This window comes from Heterodontus francisci, chromosome 25, assembly GCF_036365525.1.
Source record: "Heterodontus francisci isolate sHetFra1 chromosome 25, sHetFra1.hap1, whole genome shotgun sequence".
Classification (NCBI taxonomy): Eukaryota; Metazoa; Chordata; class Chondrichthyes; order Heterodontiformes; family Heterodontidae; genus Heterodontus; species Heterodontus francisci.
Genome location: NC_090395.1, coordinates 57,490,823 through 57,510,769, shown reverse-complemented (window position 1 = coordinate 57,510,769; position 19,947 = coordinate 57,490,823). Strand labels below are relative to the sequence as shown.

Here is a 19,947-nt window from a genome sequence, read left to right as displayed (position 1 = left end):
CTTGGTATAGAGGTTACATGGAAGGGCATTGCTGTTGAGGTAGCCTTAGTGAGTTGTTGCAGTGAATCTGGTAAATTACATAAACCCTATTGAGTTCAGTGGTGAGGGAACAATTTAGTCTTGGATATTGTTGAGCTTCTTGAGTGTTGTGGCTGCACCCATCCAGGTGAGTAGTGAATATGTCATCAAAGTGCTGATGTGTGCCTTGTGGATAGTGGAAAGACCATGAGGAAGTAGTGCTGCAGAGTACCCAATCTCTGTCCTGCTCTTGTAGCCACAGTGCTGGTAAAGCCGGTCTGGTTCAGTTTCTGGCCAATGATATCCCCCTAGAAGTTGATGATGGGGGACTCGGCAAAGTAATGTCATTAAAGGTCCAGGGGAGGTAGCTGGACTTCCTCTCTTTTAAGATAGTCATTACCTGGCACTTATGTGGCATGAATGTTAACTGTTACATGTCAGTTGAAGTCTTTGTGTTCAGACTGGAATGGGCTGCCTCTTTACCAGAGAAGTTGTGAATAGAGCTGAACACTGTGGCATCATCAGCAAATGGCCTCACTGCTGATCTTATGACAGATAAAAGATCATTAATAAAGTAGGTGAAGATGGTTGGATTGAGGATGCTTCCCTGAGTAACTCCTGCAGTGATGTCCCAGAGTTTGATGACTGACCTGCAACAACCATGACCATCTTCCTTTACAGGAGATAGGACTCCAGCTATTGGAGGATTTTCCTTTGACCTCCCAACTCCCCCATTAGCAATAATGGTTTTGCTTAGATGGTCTGTAATCTGCACATGGTTTCTAATCCATGTTGCCAGAGTAATTATATAGATTAGATTGCTAATACTATTGAAACATTTTGTTTTCACACCATCAATTATTGTAGATTTATTGTGCTGCGTGATCTTGCTGATTTAACTTCTGAGTTAATTCTGAGTTTTTATTGATTCCTCAGCAAACGTAGCATTATTTGAATTAAGGTGGGAACAGTTGTAGTGGACCAGATAGACTTTCTTTCAGTATCATCAGTACAGTTAGTTGCCTAGTGAAGACTAAAGCATTGCTCTCTTGTCAGTTGCTGGATGCCAATCTCCTGAACTGCCCCCAAATGGTCACATAGTCGCAGGATTTGGACCTACGTACAAATATCGAGAGACGATCACCTACAGCTGTAACGCAGGTTATGAGATGGATGGCAACAGTGTTATTGAATGCAGTGAGAATAACATATTTGTACCACCACCACCTATCTGCAGACCACGTAAGTAACCATTTCTTAAACTTGAACATCGAGGGCAAACTTTTAGTAAATCTGTTGAAACTATATAAATGTCTGAATGTTGGGATGGAATTTTCCCAGTTGATATTGACACTTCTTGCTGTTCTTAAAAAAAAAAAAGTGGAATACTTTTCACTGACCCAATGAGCAGGGGAAACTAATGCTTTAATTGTCCCTTTGACCATGCCTTAATTTTGTGGTCACAAACATGTTTGAATTTCTAACGGGAGTGGAATTCCAGTAGCTGACGGGAAGTACACATGACTGTGTGCCCAGTAGTCATGGCAGGATGTCCGATCCATTTTGACGGCCAGGCCTCATTTGCACTGGACAGCAGGCTATAGCTGGAATTCAAGCACCGCTTGGGCAGCCCACCCTTTCTGAGCTGCCACAGTCAGACGGCCTGCGAGCTGAACAAGATAAGGTCTGTTAGGTTGGGGGAGTGAGGTGGTAATTTTGTTTGGAATAGTGAGCTGGAATGTCAGCAGCCCCAGTTGGGTGCCCCTGTTGAGCACTCCTGCTCCTCACAGTCTCACAACAAGAAAGATGAACTTCCCTTTGGTATCCTCATTGACCAGACCACCAACTAATATTGATCGGAACATGCAAACTCCCAACCCACCCTCTGCCATCTCCACTTTCTTCATCTCCAGCCATAGACTGTCTTCATGTTCCTGCCTTATAATATTAGGTTCTTTATTAATTCTTTCATGGGATGTGAAAGTCGCTGGCAAGGCCAGCATTTGTTGCCCACCCCTAATTGTCCGTGAGAAGGTGGTGGTGAGCCATTGCCTTGAACTGCCGCAGTCTGTGTAGTATAGGTACATCCGCAGTGCTGTTAGGGAAGGAGTTCCAGGATTTTGATCCAGGAAAAGTGAAGGAACGGTGATATATTTCCAATTCAGGATGGTGTGTGGCTTGGAGGGGAACTTGCATCTGCTGCCCTTGTCCTTTTAGGTGGTAGAGATTGAGTATTTGGAAAGTGCTGTTCAAGGAGGCTTGGCGAGTTGCTGCAGTAAATCTTGTATAAGGTACACACTGTGCACTGGTGGTGGAGGGAATGAATGTATAAGGTGTTGGATGGGATGCTGATCAAGTGGGTTTCTTTGTCCGGGATGGTGTCAAGCTTCTTGAGTGTTGTTGTAGCTGTATATTGTATGTTTCTTAAAATTAATGGAAGAAAAATCATGGGTGCAGTTTGTGTATTCCCAGGGCAGGATTTTCCCTCCAGGGGTGGGACTGTTACAGGGGTATTGAACCCACCCCCAGGAGAAACAGTAACTCAGGATTTTGAATTGGACAGATTGATAGTAGAATCGGGCAGAGTCAGCATGGATTTATGAAAGGGAAATCATGCTTGACAAATCTACTAGAATTCTTCGAGGATGTAGCTCGTAGAGTTGATGAGGAGGAGCGTTGGTTCTTAGCCTGCCACCGAGAGGTTGCCTCTAGCCATCTAAACTGGCCCCACCGTCTGCTGGAAACTGCAGGCCGAAGGAGCCTGATCGAACGGGTGGATAACCGTACTGCCCCCTGATCCCACCTCTGTGAAAATGGCTGAGAGGTGGGTTCAAACGGCACACTTGCAGGCTAGGCTATTTGTAGCTCCCGCCAGCCTCTGCTCTTGGGGCCGAAGATCCAGCCTGCAGTGTCTGCCAGGAGCACAGAAGTGGAAAATTTAGTGTCCTGTTTGTGAGTTTGCAAGCTTGCACAGTTTTTCATAAACATAAATTTCCATAAACAAAACAAAAATTAACCTCATATAATGTGGACAGAGGAGTATTAAATGTTCATGCACTGATATTGCCAAAAATAATTTTGAAGCTCAATGTAGCTTTGTCCAGTGAGTCTGTTTATACCTTCTTTGATTGTAAGCTGTATGACATACTGTACTAATCAACGCCATATTTAAGCTTCATACTTAGTTACACATTTGCACACTTGTGTTAGATTTAGCCAGTCACAATGTTGGTCCCTTTATATTTAAAGGTTCCTGTGGGAAGGTTCCACAGTTGGAAAATGGCTCACCAACTGAAGAATTAATTTCTCAGACCTCATTTGGTGTGGGTACAGAAGTTACTTACAGTTGTTATACAGGCTACACGCTGAAAGACGGAAGATCAAAATTTGTTACCTGTCAGATGGATTCAACTTGGACACCATTACAGGCTATTTGTGAACGTAAGTGATAAGGATAATTTCATTTTCCTTACTAATTCTTTCACTTTGTGAATCCTCTCCAAAGTAAGTGACTTGTCCTGGAGTACAGTTCTTTCAGCAAATGCGACCTCCAGTATCTCACCTAAGAGACTGTTGTTAGAGTTTGTATAGTGAATGTTCACATGGAATCTAGCATTGGATCCATTGTGCCCCGACCCCCGATTGCTTCTTTAGTTAGAGTACACAAACCTTAAGATGGAACTGATGCACAGTGATCAGGAGTGGGAACTACTTTCTCTCTTCATTCACCTGGAGATGCTGAAGCCAACTTGAGCTTTTCTTTTCAAAAAGAAATGGAAAAATTCAACATTAAATGAGCCTTTTCTTCACAAAATGGTGCCAGTTTGTATTTTGAAGCACAACTCTGAAAATGTAAACTGCGTAACTATAATTTTTAAACGAACATAAATTATGATTTGGCAGAGCGTAATCAGATATCTTTTTGCCATAGTTTAATTGCGAGATATTAATGAATGTGAATTGCTAAATTTAATTACCAGGGTATGACTGTGTGTGTGCCCTACTGAATTAGTTGTGTTAGTGCAGCACATGGGGAACTGTTGCATTAATTTGCTGATCAAGCTTGAGTGAAAGTATTAGATATATTGAGGAGGTGACAAAAACATGGAAAAAGATTTTAGTGGTCGTGGTCCAGAGGTTCTGCAGATTATGCTATGGAAAAAAGTGATCTTGGAGATGGATGGAGAGAGATTGGGTGGTCTTGGGGTGGGTTTAGCAGCTGCAATCGGCGGAGGTGAGCAGCAGCAATTAGCAGGGGGTAGTGGCAGACACATTCTTTTGACATGGGGTCAACTGGACCCCTTGGGTAAGTATGGGGGCCTTCCTGGCTGTTACCACCATATTGTGTTTTGCAAGTTTAGCAGATGATGAGTGAAGTGCTGGGGCATTCAAAAATCAGACTTGTAGGGGTCCTAATTTTTTTTTAAATTCTGTACTTAAAATGTTCCCGAAGTGCATTCCTGCTGCAAGAAACATTGACCTTATCCATACTTTTGGCTAGAAATATGTGCGTGCTTTTTGTCTGCTATATCGGAGGCTTGAAAGGCTGTTTGGTGCCTAAAACCGGAAGCTCTGCAACTGAATTTCTAGGCCCTTGTGTTTTGGGACAAAGATTCTCCTAGATGCAGGCAGGTAGAGATTGAAGGCAGGGCCTGTTATAGAGGGATATTGCACCTTTGGGGTGAATCTTACATATATTTTTCCAAACATTTTTAAAATGAATTCCAGAATTAGTAGTTGGTAGCAGTTTCATATATTAATTCCAAAATACTGTGAATTACATTGAAAAAAACATTGAAAAAATAATTTGAGCTCCTAGTATTTTGTAATATTTCTACTTTTTCTATGGTTTCTGTGTAGCAATGGACTGCGGTAATCCAGAAGAGATTTTGAATGGGTATTATGAGGCACCAAATACTAAGTTGGGAAGCAAAGCTACCTTTTATTGTGAGGAAGGGTGAGTTGTCCTTACTTACAGAATAATTTTGTGAAAGTTTATTTTAAAAAATTTTGTGAATAAGGTGACAGCCATTCATGTTGACGCAACAATGCAATTTACTCAACCTCAGACAACCACTACCTGTTGTTTGCATTTGTGAAGGTAGCTGTATATATTGACTACCCTGTGAAGCTTGTAACTGAATGTAAAACTGTAGGAAGTAGTTTTACACATTTTACTCTAACCGATAAAGTATTTGTAAAATTTGTGCTAAATTCTGGACTATATATGCTGTGCACTTTCACCCATTGGCCAAACTTCTGTCACTTAGGTTCTTAAAGAACAATTGCGATATTTAATTTATGATTTATCTATCAATCCATAATTTGAGTTCAACATTGGAGGTTTGTGCCTGATGGTTCGTCAAAACTATGATTCACTTCTATTAGCCAAGAAGCACCAATACCCTTCCTAAGACTAGCTGACCTGAATTACATTCGCTGTTCCATATGAGTTCTGGCCAACACTTTGTACAGTAATAATATGTCTTGATTTTCAATGTGCCCCTGTACTAATGTCAGGATCCTTACTAACTTTTTGTTACCATACCAAAGCAGTGGGTAGATAGTTGATAGTGCAGCCCTTCAATTTCTTTCCTTTGCAAGATGCTGTTCCATTGTTGCATTTAATTTTCAGTTCATGGCTTTGATTTTCAGCAGCAGCATGTTTCTGTTTCTCCAGGTACCGGATGGTGGGCCGGAACTATCAGTGGTGTACTTCCAGTGGCTGGGATGGTCAGGTTCCAGCCTGTGAATGTAAGTCAGGTTTCCAAATGTCTGGCTTCACTTTCTGTGCCAAACGATAACTTCAACTTCTAGAATTTTGGAACATGTTTTCTAAAGTATTCCATTTAACTTTACAGTGAATGTTGCCAGAATTTAATGGTGCGATTGTTCATGGGCAGCAGAAAGATTTGATTTCAGGGGCTGCTTGGAATTCTCTTTTACTTATCAAATGCTTTCCATTTTCATGGCGATGAACAGTTCAATCACTAATGAAGGAATAAAAGTAACAAATGCAGATTTTTTTTTCAATGTGCTAGTTCAGTCAAACTGTAAATGGCACTTGGACTAATACTGCCAATATCAATTCCACAGGAATTTGCTTCTACCTGCTGGACTCTAATTGTTAAATTGTGCTCTTAACTGAAGTCATGGATGTTTTTGTGATAGGGAAAGAAATTTATCAACTCGAGTTTACTTATTTAAATAGCATTTACTTTAGAGATACAGCACTGAAACAGGCCCTTCGGCCCACCGAGTCTGTGCCGACCATGAACCACCCATTTATACTAATCCTACACTAATTCCATATTCCTACCTGTCCCCACATTTCCCTACCACCTACCTATACTAGGGGCAATTTATAATGGCCAATTAACCTTTCAACCAGCAAGTCTTTGGCTTGTGGGAGGAAACCGGAGCACTCGGAGGAAACCCAAGCAGACACAGGAAGAACTTGCAAACTCCACACAGGCAGTACCCAGAATTGAACCCGGGTCGCTGGAGCTGTGAGGCTGCGGTGCTAACCACTGCGCCACTGTGCCGCCCTAGTTCCCAAGTAACTTGTGCTATTGTTTAAATAATTAGATGGTAAGCCAAATGTAAACCATGAAATTGTAGCTTTTGTGTGATTATATGTTAAAATATTTTTAGCTTCCCGTAGAAAGAATAAGGGGGTCACATACTCCCTGGAAAATAAGTGACTGAATAGGTGAGAGGAACAGAGGAATCTGGGAGTAGAGATGCATAAATCACTAAAAGTAGTGATGTAGGTTTGTAAGTTCATTTTAAAAAAAAAGCAAAGCACTATAGTTCATTTCTGGAGGGATAGATATGAAAAGCAGAGAAATTAAGTTAAACTTAATTGTATAGAACCTTAATTAGACCTCACATGCACTACTGTGAACAGTTCTGGTCTCCATGTTATAGAAAGGACATAGAGGCATTAGAAAAGGTACAAAAAAGATTTAGATTAGATTACAGATACAGCACTGAAACAGGCCCTTCGGCCCACCGAGTCTGTGCCGAACATCAACCACCCATTTATTCTAATCCTACACTAATCCCACATTCCTACCAAACATCCCCACCTGTCCCTATATTTCCCTACCACCTACCTATACTAGTGACAATTTATAATGGCCAATTTACCTATCAACCTGCAAGTCTTTTGGCTTGTGGGAGGAAACCGGAGCACCCGGAGAAAACCCACGCAGACACAGGGAGAACTTGCAAACTCCACACAGGCAGTACCCGGAATCGAACCGGGTCCCTGGAGCTGTGAGGCTGCGGTGCTAACCACTGCGCCACTGTGCCGCCCACTACAGTGATATCAGAACTGAGAGGTTATCCCTATCAGGAAAGATTGAAAAAGCTGGGGCTCCTTTCTTTGGTAAAGGGGAGATTGAGGAGTGACTTGACTGAGGTTCTAAGCTTATGAAAGGGTTTGATAGGGTAGCTGGAGAGAAGATATTTCCACTTGCGGGTGAGACCAGATCTAGGAGCCGTAAATATAAAAGTTACTAGTAAATACAACGGGCATTTCAGAAGAAGTTCCTTCGCCTAGAGAGTGGTTAGAATGTGGGACTCATTACCACAAGGAGTAGTTGAGCTGAATAGCATAGATGCATTTAAGGGGAAGTAAGATAAACACATGAGGGAGAAAGGAATAGAAGGTTATGCTGATGTGGTTAGATGAAGAAGGGTGAAAGGAAGCTTGTGTGGAGCATAAGCACCCACAAAGATCAATTGGACTGCATTGGCCCATTTCTGTGTTGTAAATACTTTGTAATACTTTGTATTTCATCTTCCTTTTGTTTAGTGTTTCTGATTTTACAATCTTGTGACGTGTGCTGTACCTAAGTGGAAAGCAACTAATCTTCCAGCATTCACTGTTTACCCTGGCTTCCCGATATTCATCTCTTTCTGTTTAACTGCTCGTCCAAAAAAAAAAACATGCAGCTGAGCTGAAGCTAGTATTATTGAGAGGGGTTAGAAAGGAAATGGCAGAGAGAAGAATGCCTAAGCCCTGCTCTGAATTTCATGCATTGGGTTGATCAGGATACTGTGCCATTGACTACACTGAAACTGATCCCTGAAGCTTTTGATCTACTGTCTGTTCAGGTCTCCAACTTAACTTAATTCTTCCCTAACACTCACTTGTGATAATCTTCCACCTATTAGTAACGGGATAGCTCCAATACCCCATGATGGCGAGCACTAGGAACGTGGAATGGTAGCAAAATATTCTTATAATGGTGACTATTCATTGATTGGTACAGAAAAAAACTTGATTGTACAGCAACAGAAAAGTGGGACAAAAACCCACTAATGTGCAAAGATCCCAACTACAAGATCAGAATTACTTGCCAGTGCTTTTTTAACATGTTGCCTCCAATTTGTGAGGCTGATCCAGAACACCTCTGCCGAGGGTTACCAACTCTGCTGGATGTATTACTGGAAGTTTCATCATATGACCTCCTGCCCTGCCAAACTGAATATCCTTCCCATCCTCAATATTTTGAGAACGACAAAAGAAGTGTGTTTGAAGAATATGAAAAAGCACAGAATTTTTATTTTAACCCCCCCCACTATAATTTTTCTCCTGGGCTGCTCACCGCGGTGTCCAGGAGATTAATGTTTAATTCCTGGAGGGTTGGCAACCCTACCTCTAACCCAGTGGCTAGTAGGTAAAACTGCAACACGTGCTGCCTGTGGGAATAAAGTCATATTGCAGATGAGTTTGTTGAAAAATAAAGACTTGCTTATTTTATAGTCAGTGTCTTTGTCCACTGTAAACTGATTTGGATCTCAGACTTTGAAATATAAAGACTCCCCCTATGCTACAATGTTTACCACTTCCAATTTCCACTTAATCCTTTGCAAAACAGAAGCAGACTTTCTTAATTTAAAGTTGGAAAAGTTGCCGGTGGTAATTTCAAACTAAGCCGCCCATTGGGAAACTGACTGGATTGGATCTGCTGCTCATTTTATAAGCTGCCATCACACACGATTTCTCATCCCATTGACTTCAGTGGAAAGTAAAATCAGGTGGGGTTTAAAATGGGTGACGAAAAGCATCTTCTAAGTCTCCTGCCAGGCTAGGTTAAAAATAATTACCAATCAGCTGGTTATTGCAAAGTGATCAAAATTTCAAGCATAGTCCTGTTACTGTGCCTGAACTACATATTTGCAGTCTGACCCTCTTCCCAAGGCACATGTGTTCCAGTTTTACTTGGCACCAGTTAGGTTGGAGGTGTTGTACATCACCACATAACAAACAGTCCCCTTCCCAGGCACAAGGATGTAATATACTCTTGGATTTTAATTATTTTAGTTTCTAATTAAGGCAGTGATTATCAAGTCACAATGGAATGTGACTTGGAGGTGATGATATTCCCACAACCTTTTGCCATTATCCTTCTTGGTATCGAGGTTACATGGAAGGGCATTGCTGTTGAGGTAGTTGCAGTGAGTTGTTGCAGTGAATCTGGTAAATTGCATAAACCCTATTGAGTTCAGTGGTGAGGGAACAATCAAGTCTTGGATATTGTTGAGCTTCTTGAGTGTTGTGGCTGCACCCATCCAGGTGAGTATAGTGAATATGTCATCAAAGTGCTGATGTGTGCCTTGTGGATAGTGGAAAGACCATGAGGAAGTAGTGCTGCAGAGTACCCAATCTCTGTCCTGCTCTTGTAGCCACAGTGCTGGTAAAGCCGGTCTGGTTCAGCTTCTGGCCAATGATATCCCCCTAGAAGTTGATGATGGGGGACTCGGCAAAGTAACGTCATTAAAGGTCCAGGGGAGGTAGCTGGACTTCCTCTCTTTTAAGTTAGTCATTACCTGGCACTTATGTGGCATGAATGTTTACTGTTACATGTCAGTTGAAGTCTTTATGTTAAGACTGGCATGGGCTGCTTCTTTACCAGAGAAGTTGTGAATAGAGCTGAACACTGTGGCATCATCAGCAAATGGCCTCACTGCTGATCTTATGACAGATAAAAGATCATTAATAAAGTAGGTGAAGATGGTTGGATTGAGGATGCTTCCCTGAGTAACTCCTGCAGTGATGTCCCAGAGTTTGATGACTGACCTGCAACAACCATGACCATCTTCCTTTACAGGAGATAGGACTCCAGCTATTGGAGGATTTTCCTTTGACCTCCCAACTCCCCCATTAGCAATAATGGTTTTGCTTAGATGGTCTGTAATCTGCACATGGTTTCTAATCCATGTTGCCAGAGTAATTATATAGATTAGATTGCTAATACTATTGAAACATTTTGTTTTCACATCATCAATTATTGTAGATTTATTGTGCTGCGTGATCTTGCTGATTTAACTTCTGAGTTAATTCTGAGTTTTTATTGATTCCTCAGCAAATGTAGCATTATTTGAATTAAGGTGGGAACAGTTGTAGTGGACCAGATAGACTTTCTTTCAGTATCATCAGTACAGTTAGTTGCCTAGTGAAGACTAAAGCATTGCTCTCTTGTCAGTTGCTGGATGCCAATCTCCTGAACTGCCCCCAAATGGTCACATAGTCGCAGGATTTGGACCTACGTACAAATATCGAGAGACGATCACCTACAGCTGTAACGCAGGTTATGAGATGGATGGCAACAGTGTTATTAAATGCAGTGAGAATAACATATTTGTACCACCACCACCTATCTGCAGACCACGTAAGTAACCATTTCTTAAACTTGAACATCGAGGGCAAACTTTTAGTAAATCTGTTGAAACTATATAAATGTCTGAATGTTGGGATGGAATTTTCCCAGTTGATATTGACACTTCTTGCTGTTCTTAAAAAAAAAAGTGGAATACTTTTCACTGACCCAATGAGCAGGGGAAACTAATGCTTTAATTGTCCCTTTGACCATGCCTTAATTTTGTGGTCACAAACATGGTTGAATTTCTAACGGGAGTGGAATTCCAGTAGCTGACGGGAAGTACACATGACTGTGTGCCCAGTAGTCATGGCAGGATGTCCGATCCATTTTGAAGGCCAGGCCTCATTTGCACAGGACAGCAGGCTATAGCTGGAATTCAAGCACCGCTTGGGCAGCCCACCCTTTCTGAGCTGCCACAATATCTGGAACTGCAGGGGATGGGCACAATCGAAATGTGGAGCTTATTCAAGGAGCAGCTAATGCGTGTCCTTGATAAGTATGTACCTGTCAGGCAGGGAGGAAGTTGTCGAGCGAGGGAGCCGTGGTTTACTCAAGAAGTTGAAGCGCTTGTCAAGAGGAAGAGGGCGGCTTATGTTAGGATGAGACGTGAAGGCTCAGTTAGGGCGCTTGAGAGTTACAAGCTAGCCAGGAAGGATCTAAAGGGAGGGCTAAGAAGAGCAAGGAGAGGACACGAGAAGTCATTGGCGGATAGGATCAAAGAAAACCCTAAGGCTTTCTATAGGTATATCAGGAATAAAAGAATGATAAGAGTTAGAACAGGGCCAATCAAGGATAGTAGTGGGAAGTTGTGTGCGGAATCAGAGGAGATAGGGGAAGCGTTAAATGAATATTTTTCGTCAGTATTTACAGTAGAAAAAGAAAATGTTGCCGAGGAGATTACTGAGATACAGCCTACTAGGCTAGATGGGATTGAGATTCACAAGGAGGAGGTGTTAGCAATTTTGGAAAGAGTGAAAATAGATCAGTCCCCTGGGCCAGATGGGATTTATCCTAGGATTCTCTGGGAAGCCAGGGAGGAGATTGCAGAGCCGTTGTTGTTGATCTTTATGTCGTCATTGTCGACAGGAGTAGTGCCGGAGGACTGGAGGTTAGCAAATGTTGTCCCCTTGTTCAAGAAGGGGAGTAGAGACAGCCCTGGGAATTATAGACCTGTGAGCCTTACTTCGGTTGTGGGTAAAATGTTGGAAAAGGTTATAAGAGACAGGATTTATAATCATCTTGAAAAGAATAAGTTCATTTGCGATAGTCAGCACGGTTTTGTGAAAGGTAGGTCGTGCATCACAAACCTTATTGAGTTTTTCGAGAAGGTGACCAAACAGGTGGATGAGGGTAAAGCCGTGGATGTGGTGTATATGGATTTCAGTAAGGCGTTTGATAAGGTTCCCCACGGTAGGCTATTGCAGAAAATACGGAAGTATGGGGTTGAAGGTGATTTAGAGCTTTGGATCAGAAATTGGCTAGCTGAAAGAAGACAGAGGGTGGTGGTTGATGGCAAATGTTCATCCTGGAGTTTAGTTACTAGTGGTGTACCGCAAGGTTCTGTTTTGGGGCCACTGCTGTTTGTCATTTTTATAAACGACCTGGATGAGGGTGTAGAAGGGTGGGTTAGTAAATTTGCGGATGACACGAAGGTCGGTGGAGTTGTGGATAGTGTCGAAGGGTGTTGTAGGGTACAGAGGGACATAGATAGGCTGCAGAGCTGGGCTGAGAGATGGCAAATGGAGTTTAATGCGGAGAAGTGTGAGGTGATTCACTTTGGAAGGAGTAACAGCAATGCAGAGTACTGGGCTAATGGGAAGATTCTTGGTAGTGTAGATGAGCAGAGAGATCTTGGTATCCAGGTACATAAATCCCTGAAAGTTGCTACCCAGGTTAATAGGGCTGTTAAGAAGGCATATGGTGTGTTAGCCTTTATTAGTAGGGGGATCGAGTTTCGGAGCCACGAGGTCATGATGCAGCTGTACAAAACTCTGGTGAGGCCGCACCTTGAGTATTGCGTGCAGTTCTGGTCACCGCATTATAGGAAGGATGTGGAAGCTTTGGAAAGGGTGCAGAGGAGATTTACTAGGATGTTGCCTGGTATGGAAGGAAGGTCTTACGAGGAAAGGCTGAGGGACTTGGGGTTGTTTTCGTTAGAGAGAAGGAGGAGGAGAGGTGACTTAATAGAGACATATAAGATAATCAGAGGGTTAGATAGGGTGGATAGTGAGAGTCTTTTTCCTCGGATGAGGATGGCAAACACGAGGGGACATAGCTTTAAGTTGAGGGGTGAAAGATATAGGACAGATGTCAGAGGTAGTTTCTTTACGCAGAGAGTAGTAGGGGCGTGGAACGCCCTGCCTGCAACAGTAGTAGACTCGCCAACTTTAAGGGCATTTAAGTGGTCATTGGATAGACATATGGATGTAAATGGAATAGTGTAGGTCAGATGATCGGCGCAACATCGAGGGCCGAAGGGCCTGTACTGCGCTGTAATATTCTAATAAAAAAAAAAAAATATCGGGCAGTCAGACGGCCTGCGAGCTGAAGAAGATAAGGTCTGTTAGGTTGGGGGAGTGAGGTGGTAATTTTGTTTGGAATAGTGAGCTGGAATGTCAGCAGCCCCAGTTGGGTGCCCCTGTTGAGCACTCCTGCTCCTCACAGTCTCACAACAAGAAAGATGAACTTCCCTTTGGTATCCTCATTGACCAGACCACCAAATAATATTGATCGGAACATGCAAACTCCCAACCCACCCTCTACCATCTCCACTTTCTTCATCTCCAGCCATAGACTGTCTTCATGTTCCTGCCTTATAATATTAGGTTCTTTATTAATTCTTTCATGGGATGTGAACATCGCTGGCAAGGCCAGCATTTGTTGCCCACCCCTAATTGTCCGTGAGAAGGTGGTGGTGAGCTATTGCCTTGAACTGCCGCAGTCCGTGTAGTATAGGTACATCCGCAATGCTGTTAGGGAAGGAGTTCCAGGATTTTGATCCAGCAAAAGTGAAGGAACGGTGATATATTTCCAATTCAGGATGGTGTGTGGCTTGGAGGGGAACTTGCATCTGCTGCCCTTGTCCTTTTAGGTGGTATGGATTGAGTATTTGGAAAGTGCTGTTCAAGGAGGCTTGGCGAGTTGCTGCAGTAAATCTTGTATAAGGTACATACTGTGCACTGGTGGTGGAGGGAATGAATGTATAAGGTGTTGGATGGGATGCTGATCAAGTGGGTTTCTTTGTCCGGGATGGTGTCAAGCTTCTTGAGTGTTGTTGGAGCTGTATATTGTATGTTTCTTAAAATTAATGGAAGAAAAATCATGGGTGCAGTTTGTGTATTCCCAGGACAGGATTTTCCCTCCAGGGGTGGGACTGTTACAGGGGTGTTGAACCCACCCCCAGGAGAAACAGTAACTCAGGATTTTGAATTGGACAGATTGATAGTAGAATCGGGCAGAGTCAGCATGGATTTATGAAAGGGAAATCATGCTTGACAAATCTACTAGAATTCTTCGAGGATGTAACTCGTAGAGTTGATGAGGAGGAGCCTTGGTTCTTAGCCTGCCACCGAGAGGTTGCCTCTAGCCATCTAAACTGGCCCCACCGTCTGCTGGAAACTGCAGGCCGAAGGAGCCGGATCGAATGGGTGGATAACCCTACTGCCCCCTGATCCCACCTCTGTGAAAATGGCTGAGAGGTGGGTTCAAACGGCACACTTGCAGGCTAGGCTATTTGTAGCTCCCGCCAGCCTCTGCTCTTGGGGCCGAAGATCCAGTGTCTGCCAGGAGCACAGAAGTGGAAAATTTAGTGTCCTGTTTGTGAGTTTGCAAGCTTGCACAGTTTTTCACAAACATAAATTTCCATAAACAAAACAAAAATTAACCTCATATAATGTGGACAGAGGAGTATTAAATGTTCATGCACTGATATTGCCAAAAATAATTTTGAAGCTCAATGTAGCTTTGTCCAGTGAGTCTGTTTATACCTTCTTTGATTGTAAGCTGTATGACATACTGTACTAATCAACGCCATATTTAAGCTTCATACTTAGTTACACATTTGCACACTTGTGTTAGATTTAGCCAGTCACAATGTTGGTCCCTTTATATTTAAAGGTTCCTGTGGGAAGGTTCCACAGTTGGAAAATGGCTCACCAACTGAAGAATTAATTTCTCAGACCTCATTTGATGTGGGTACAGAAGTTACTTACAGTTGTTATACAGGCTACACGCTGAAAGACGGAAGATCAAAATCTGTTACCTGTCAGATGGATTCAACTTGGACACCATTACAGGCTATTTGTGAACGTAAGTGATAAGGATAATTTCATTTTCCTTACTAATTCTTTCACTTTGTGAATCCTCTCCAAAGTAAGTGACTTGTCCTGGAGTACAGTTCTTTCAGCAAATGCGATCTCCAGTATCTCACCTAAGAGACTGTTGTTAGAGTTTGTATAGTGAATGTTCACATGGAATCCAGCATTGGATCCATTGTGCCCCGACCCCCGATTGCTTCTTTAGTTAGAGTACACAAACCTTAAGATGGAACTGATGCACAGTGATCAGGAGTGGGAACTACTTTCTCTTTTCATTCACCTGGAGATGCTGAAGCCAACTTGAGCTTTTCTTTTCAAAAAGAAATGGAAAAATTCAACATTAAATGAGCCTTTTCTTCACAAAATGGTGCCAGTTTGTATTTTGAAGCACAACTCTGAAAATGTAAACTGCGTAACTATAATTTTTAAACGAACATAAATTATGATTTGGCAGAGCATAATCAGATACCTTTTTGCCATCATTTAATTGCGAGATATTAATGAGTGTGAATTGCTAAATTTAATTACCAGGGTATGACTGTGTGTGTGCCCTACTGAATTAGTTGTGTTAGTGCAGCACATGGGGAACTGTTGCATTAATTTGCTGATCAAGCTTGAGTGAAAGTATTAGATATATTGAGGAGGTGACAAAAACATGGAAAAAGATTTTAGTGGTCGTGGTCCAGAGGTTCTGCAGATTATGCTATGGAAAAAAGTGATCTTGGAGATGGATGGAGAGAGATTGGGTGGTCTTGGGGTGGGTTTAGCAGCTGCAATCGGCGGAGGTGAGCAGCAGCAATTAGCAAGGGGTAGTGGCAGACTGCAGCATCCCACATTCATTTGACATGGGGTCAACTGGACCCCTTGGGTAAGTATGGGGGCCTTCCTGGCCGTTACCACCATATTGTGTTTTGCAAGTTTAGCAGGTGATGAGTGAAGTGCTGGGGCATTCAAAAATCAGACTTGTAGGGGTCCTAATTTTTTTTTAAATTCTGTACTTAAAATGTTCCCGAAGCGCATTCCTGCTGCAAGAAACATTGACCTTATCCATACTTTGGCTGGAAATATGCGCGTGCTTTTTGTCTGCTATATCGGAGGCTTGACAGGCTGTTTGGTGCCTAAAACCGGAAGCTCTGCAACTGAATTTCTAGGCCCTTGTGTTTTGGGACAAAGATTCTCCTAGATGCAGGCAGGTAGAGATTGAAGGCGGGGCCTGTTCTAGAGGGATATTGCACCTTTGGGGTGAATCTTACATATATTTTTCCAAACATTTTGAAAATGATTTCCAGAATTAGTAGTTGGTAGCAGTTTCATATATTAATTCCAAAATACTGTGAATTACATTGAAAAAAACATTGAAAAAATAATTTGAGCTCCTAGTATTTTGTAATATTTCTACTTTTTCTATGGTTTCTGTGTAGCAATGGACTGCGGTAATCCAGAAGAGATTTTGAATGGGTATTATGAGGCACCAAATACTAAGTTGGGAAGCAAAGCTACCTTTTATTGTGAGGAAGGGTGAGTTGTCCTTACTTACAGAATAATTTTGTGAAAGTTTATTTTAAAAAATTTTGTGAATAAGGTGACAGCCATTCATGTTGACGCAACAATGCAATTTACTCAACCTCAGACAACCACTACCTGTTGTTTGCATTTGTGAAGGTAGCTGTATATATTGACTACCCTGTGAAGCTTGTAACTGAATGTAAAACTGTAGGAAGTAGTTTTACACATTTTACTCTAACCGATAAAGTATTTGTAAAATTTGTGCTAAATTCTGGACTATTTATGCTGTGCACTTTCACCCATTGGCCAAACTTCTGTCACTTAGGTTCTTAAAGAACAATTGCGATATTTAATTTATGATTTATCTATCAATCCATAATTTGAGTTCAACATTGGAGGTTTGTGCCTGATGGTTCGTCAAAACTATGATTCACTTCTATTAGCCAAGAAGCACCAATACCCTTCCTAAGACTAGCTGACCTGAATTACATTCGCTGTTCCATATGAGTTCTGGCCAACACTTTGTACAGTAATAATATGTCTTGATTTTCAATGTGCCCCTGTACTAATGTCAGGATCCTTACTAACTTTTTGTTACCATACCAAAGCAGTGGGTAGATAGTTGATAGTGCAGCCCTTCAATTTCTTTCCTTTGCAAGATGCTGTTCCATTGTTGCATTTAATTTTCAGTTCATGGCTTTGATTTTCAGCAGCAGCATGTTTCTGTTTCTCCAGGTACCGGATGGTGGGCCGGAACTATCAGTGGTGTACTTCCAGTGGCTGGGATGGTCAGGTTCCAGCCTGTGAATGTAAGTCAGGTTTCCAAATGTCTGGCTTCACTTTCTGTGCCAAACGATAACTTCAACTTCTAGAATTTCGGAACATGTTTTCTAAAGTATTCCATTTAACTTGACAGTGAATGTTGCCAGAATTTAATGGTGTGATTGTTCATGGGCAGCAGAAAGATTTGATTTCAGGGGCTGCTTGGAATTCTCTTTTACTTATCAAATGCTTTCCATTTTCATGGCGATGAACAGTTCAATCACTAATGAAGGAATAAAAGTAACAAATGCAGATTTTTTTTTCAATGTGCTAGTTCAGTCAAACTGTAAATGGCACTTGGACTAATACTGCCAATATCAATTCCACAGGAATTTGCTTCTACCTGCTGGACTCTAATTGTTAAATTGTGCTCTTAACTGAAGTCATGGATGTTTTTGTGATAGGGAAAGAAATTTATCAACTCGAGTTTACTTATTTAAATAGCATTTACTTTAGAGATACAGCACTGAAACAGGCCCTTCGGCCCACCGAGTCTGTGCCGACCATGAACCACCCATTTATACTAATCCTACACTAATTCCATATTCCTACCTGTCCCCACATTTCCCTACCACCTACCTATACTAGGGGCAATTTATAATGGCCAATTAACCTTTCAACCAGCAAGTCTTTGGCTTGTGGGAGGAAACCGGAGCACTCGGAGGAAACCCAAGCAGACACAGGAAGAACTTGCAAACTCCACACAGGCAGTACCCAGAATTGAACCCGGGTCGCTGGAGCTGTGAGGCTGCGGTGCTAACCACTGCGCCACTGTGCCGCCCTAGTTCCCAAGTAACTTGTGCTATTGTTTAAATAATTAGATGGTAAGCCAAATGTAAACCATGAAATTGTAGCTTTTGTGTGATTATATGTTAAAATATTTTTAGCTTCCCGTAGAAAGAATAAGGGGGTCACATACTCCCTGGAAAATAAGTGACTGAATAGGTGAGAGGAACAGAGGAATCTGGGAGTAGAGATGCATAAATCACTAAAAGTAGTGATGTAGGTTTGTAAGTTCATTTTAAAAAAAAAAGCAAAGCACTATAGTTCATTTCTGGAGGGATAGATATGAAAAGCAGAGAAATTAAGTTAAACTTAATTGTATAGAACCTTAATTAGACCTCACATGCACTACTGTGAACAGTTCTGGTCTCCATGTTATAGAAAGGACATTAGAAAAGGTACAAAAAAGATTTAGATTAGATTAGAGATACAGCACTGAAACAGGCCCTTCGGCCCACCGAGTCTGTGCCGAACATCAACCACCCATTTATTCTAATCCTACACTAATCCCACATTCCTACCAAACATCCCCACCTGTCCCTATATTTCCCTACCACCTACCTATACTAGCGACAATTTATAATGGCCAATTTACCTATCAACCTGCAAGTCTTTTGGCTTGTGGGAGGAAACCGGAGCACCCGGAGAAAACCCACGCAGACACAGGGAGAACTTGCAAACTCCACACAGGCAGTACCCGGAATCGAACCCGGGTCCCTGGAGCTGTGAGGCTGCGGTGCTAACCACTGCGCCACTGTGCCGCCCACTAGAGTGATATCAGAACTGAGAGGTTATCCCTATCAGGAAAGATTGAAAAAGCTGGGGCTCCTTTCTTTGGTAAAGGGGAGATTGAGGAGTGACTTGACTGAGGTTCTAGGGTTTGATAGGGTAGCTGGAGAGAAGATATTTCCACTTGCGGGTGAGACCAGATCTAGGAGCCGTAAATATAAAAGTTACTAGTAAATACAACGGGGATTTCAGAAGAAGTTCCTTCGCCTAGAGAGTGGTTAGAATGTGGGACTCATTACCACAAGGAGTAGTTGAGCTGAATAGCATAGATGCATTTAAGGGGAAGTAAGATAAACACATGAGGGAGAAAGGAATAGAAGGTTATGCTGATGTGGTTAGATGAAGAAGGGTGAAAGGAAGCTTGTGTGGAGCATAAGCACCCACAAAGATCAATTGGACTGCATTGGCCCATTTCTGTGTTGTAAATACTTTGTAATACTTTGTATTTCATCTTCCTTTTGTTTAGTGTTTCTGATTTTACAATCTTGTGACGTGTGCTGTACCTAAGTGGAAAGCAACTAATCTTCCAGCATTCACTGTTTACCCTGGCTTCCCGATATTCATCTCTTTCTGTTTAACTGCTCGTCCAAAAAAAAAACATGCAGCTGAGCTGAAGCTAGTATTATTGAGAGGGGTTAGAAAGGAAATTGCAGAGAGAAGAATGCCTAAGCCCTGCTCTGAATTTCATGCATTGGGTTGATCAGGATACTGTGCCATTGACTACACTGAAACTGATCCCTGAAGCTTTTGATCTACTGTCTGTTCAGGTCTCCAACTTAACTTAATTCTTCCCTAACACTCACTTGTGATAATCTTCCACCTATTAGTAACGGGATAGCTCCAATACCCCATGATGGCGAGCACTAGGAACGTGGAATGGTAGCAAAATATTCTTATAATGGTGACTATTCATTGATTGGTGCAGAAAAAAACTTGATTGTACAGCAACAGAAAAGTGGGACAAAAACCCACTAATGTGCAAAGATCCCAACTACAAGATCAGAATTACTTGCCAGTGCTTTTTTAACATGTTGCCT

The 19,947-nt window shown here is 42.1% G+C and overlaps 1 protein-coding gene across 8 annotated transcripts in view; it reads left to right on the top strand.

The window, feature by feature from the left end:
- Positions 1-19,947, top strand: part of LOC137383885 (sushi, von Willebrand factor type A, EGF and pentraxin domain-containing protein 1-like) — a 202,214-nt gene that overhangs the window by 99,929 nt on the left and 82,338 nt on the right. For all 8 annotated transcript variants that reach the window (XM_068057250.1, XM_068057245.1, XM_068057248.1 and 5 more), the window contains 8 exons: positions 1,075-1,260; positions 3,268-3,459; positions 4,879-4,975; positions 5,699-5,772; positions 10,518-10,703; positions 14,811-15,002; positions 16,432-16,528; positions 17,252-17,325. In XM_068057250.1, the coding sequence (XP_067913351.1) occupies positions 1,075-1,260; positions 3,268-3,459; positions 4,879-4,975; positions 5,699-5,772; positions 10,518-10,703; positions 14,811-15,002; positions 16,432-16,528; positions 17,252-17,325 (1,098 nt within the window). The remainder of the gene's footprint in view (positions 1-1,074; positions 1,261-3,267; positions 3,460-4,878; positions 4,976-5,698; positions 5,773-10,517; positions 10,704-14,810; positions 15,003-16,431; positions 16,529-17,251; positions 17,326-19,947) is intronic.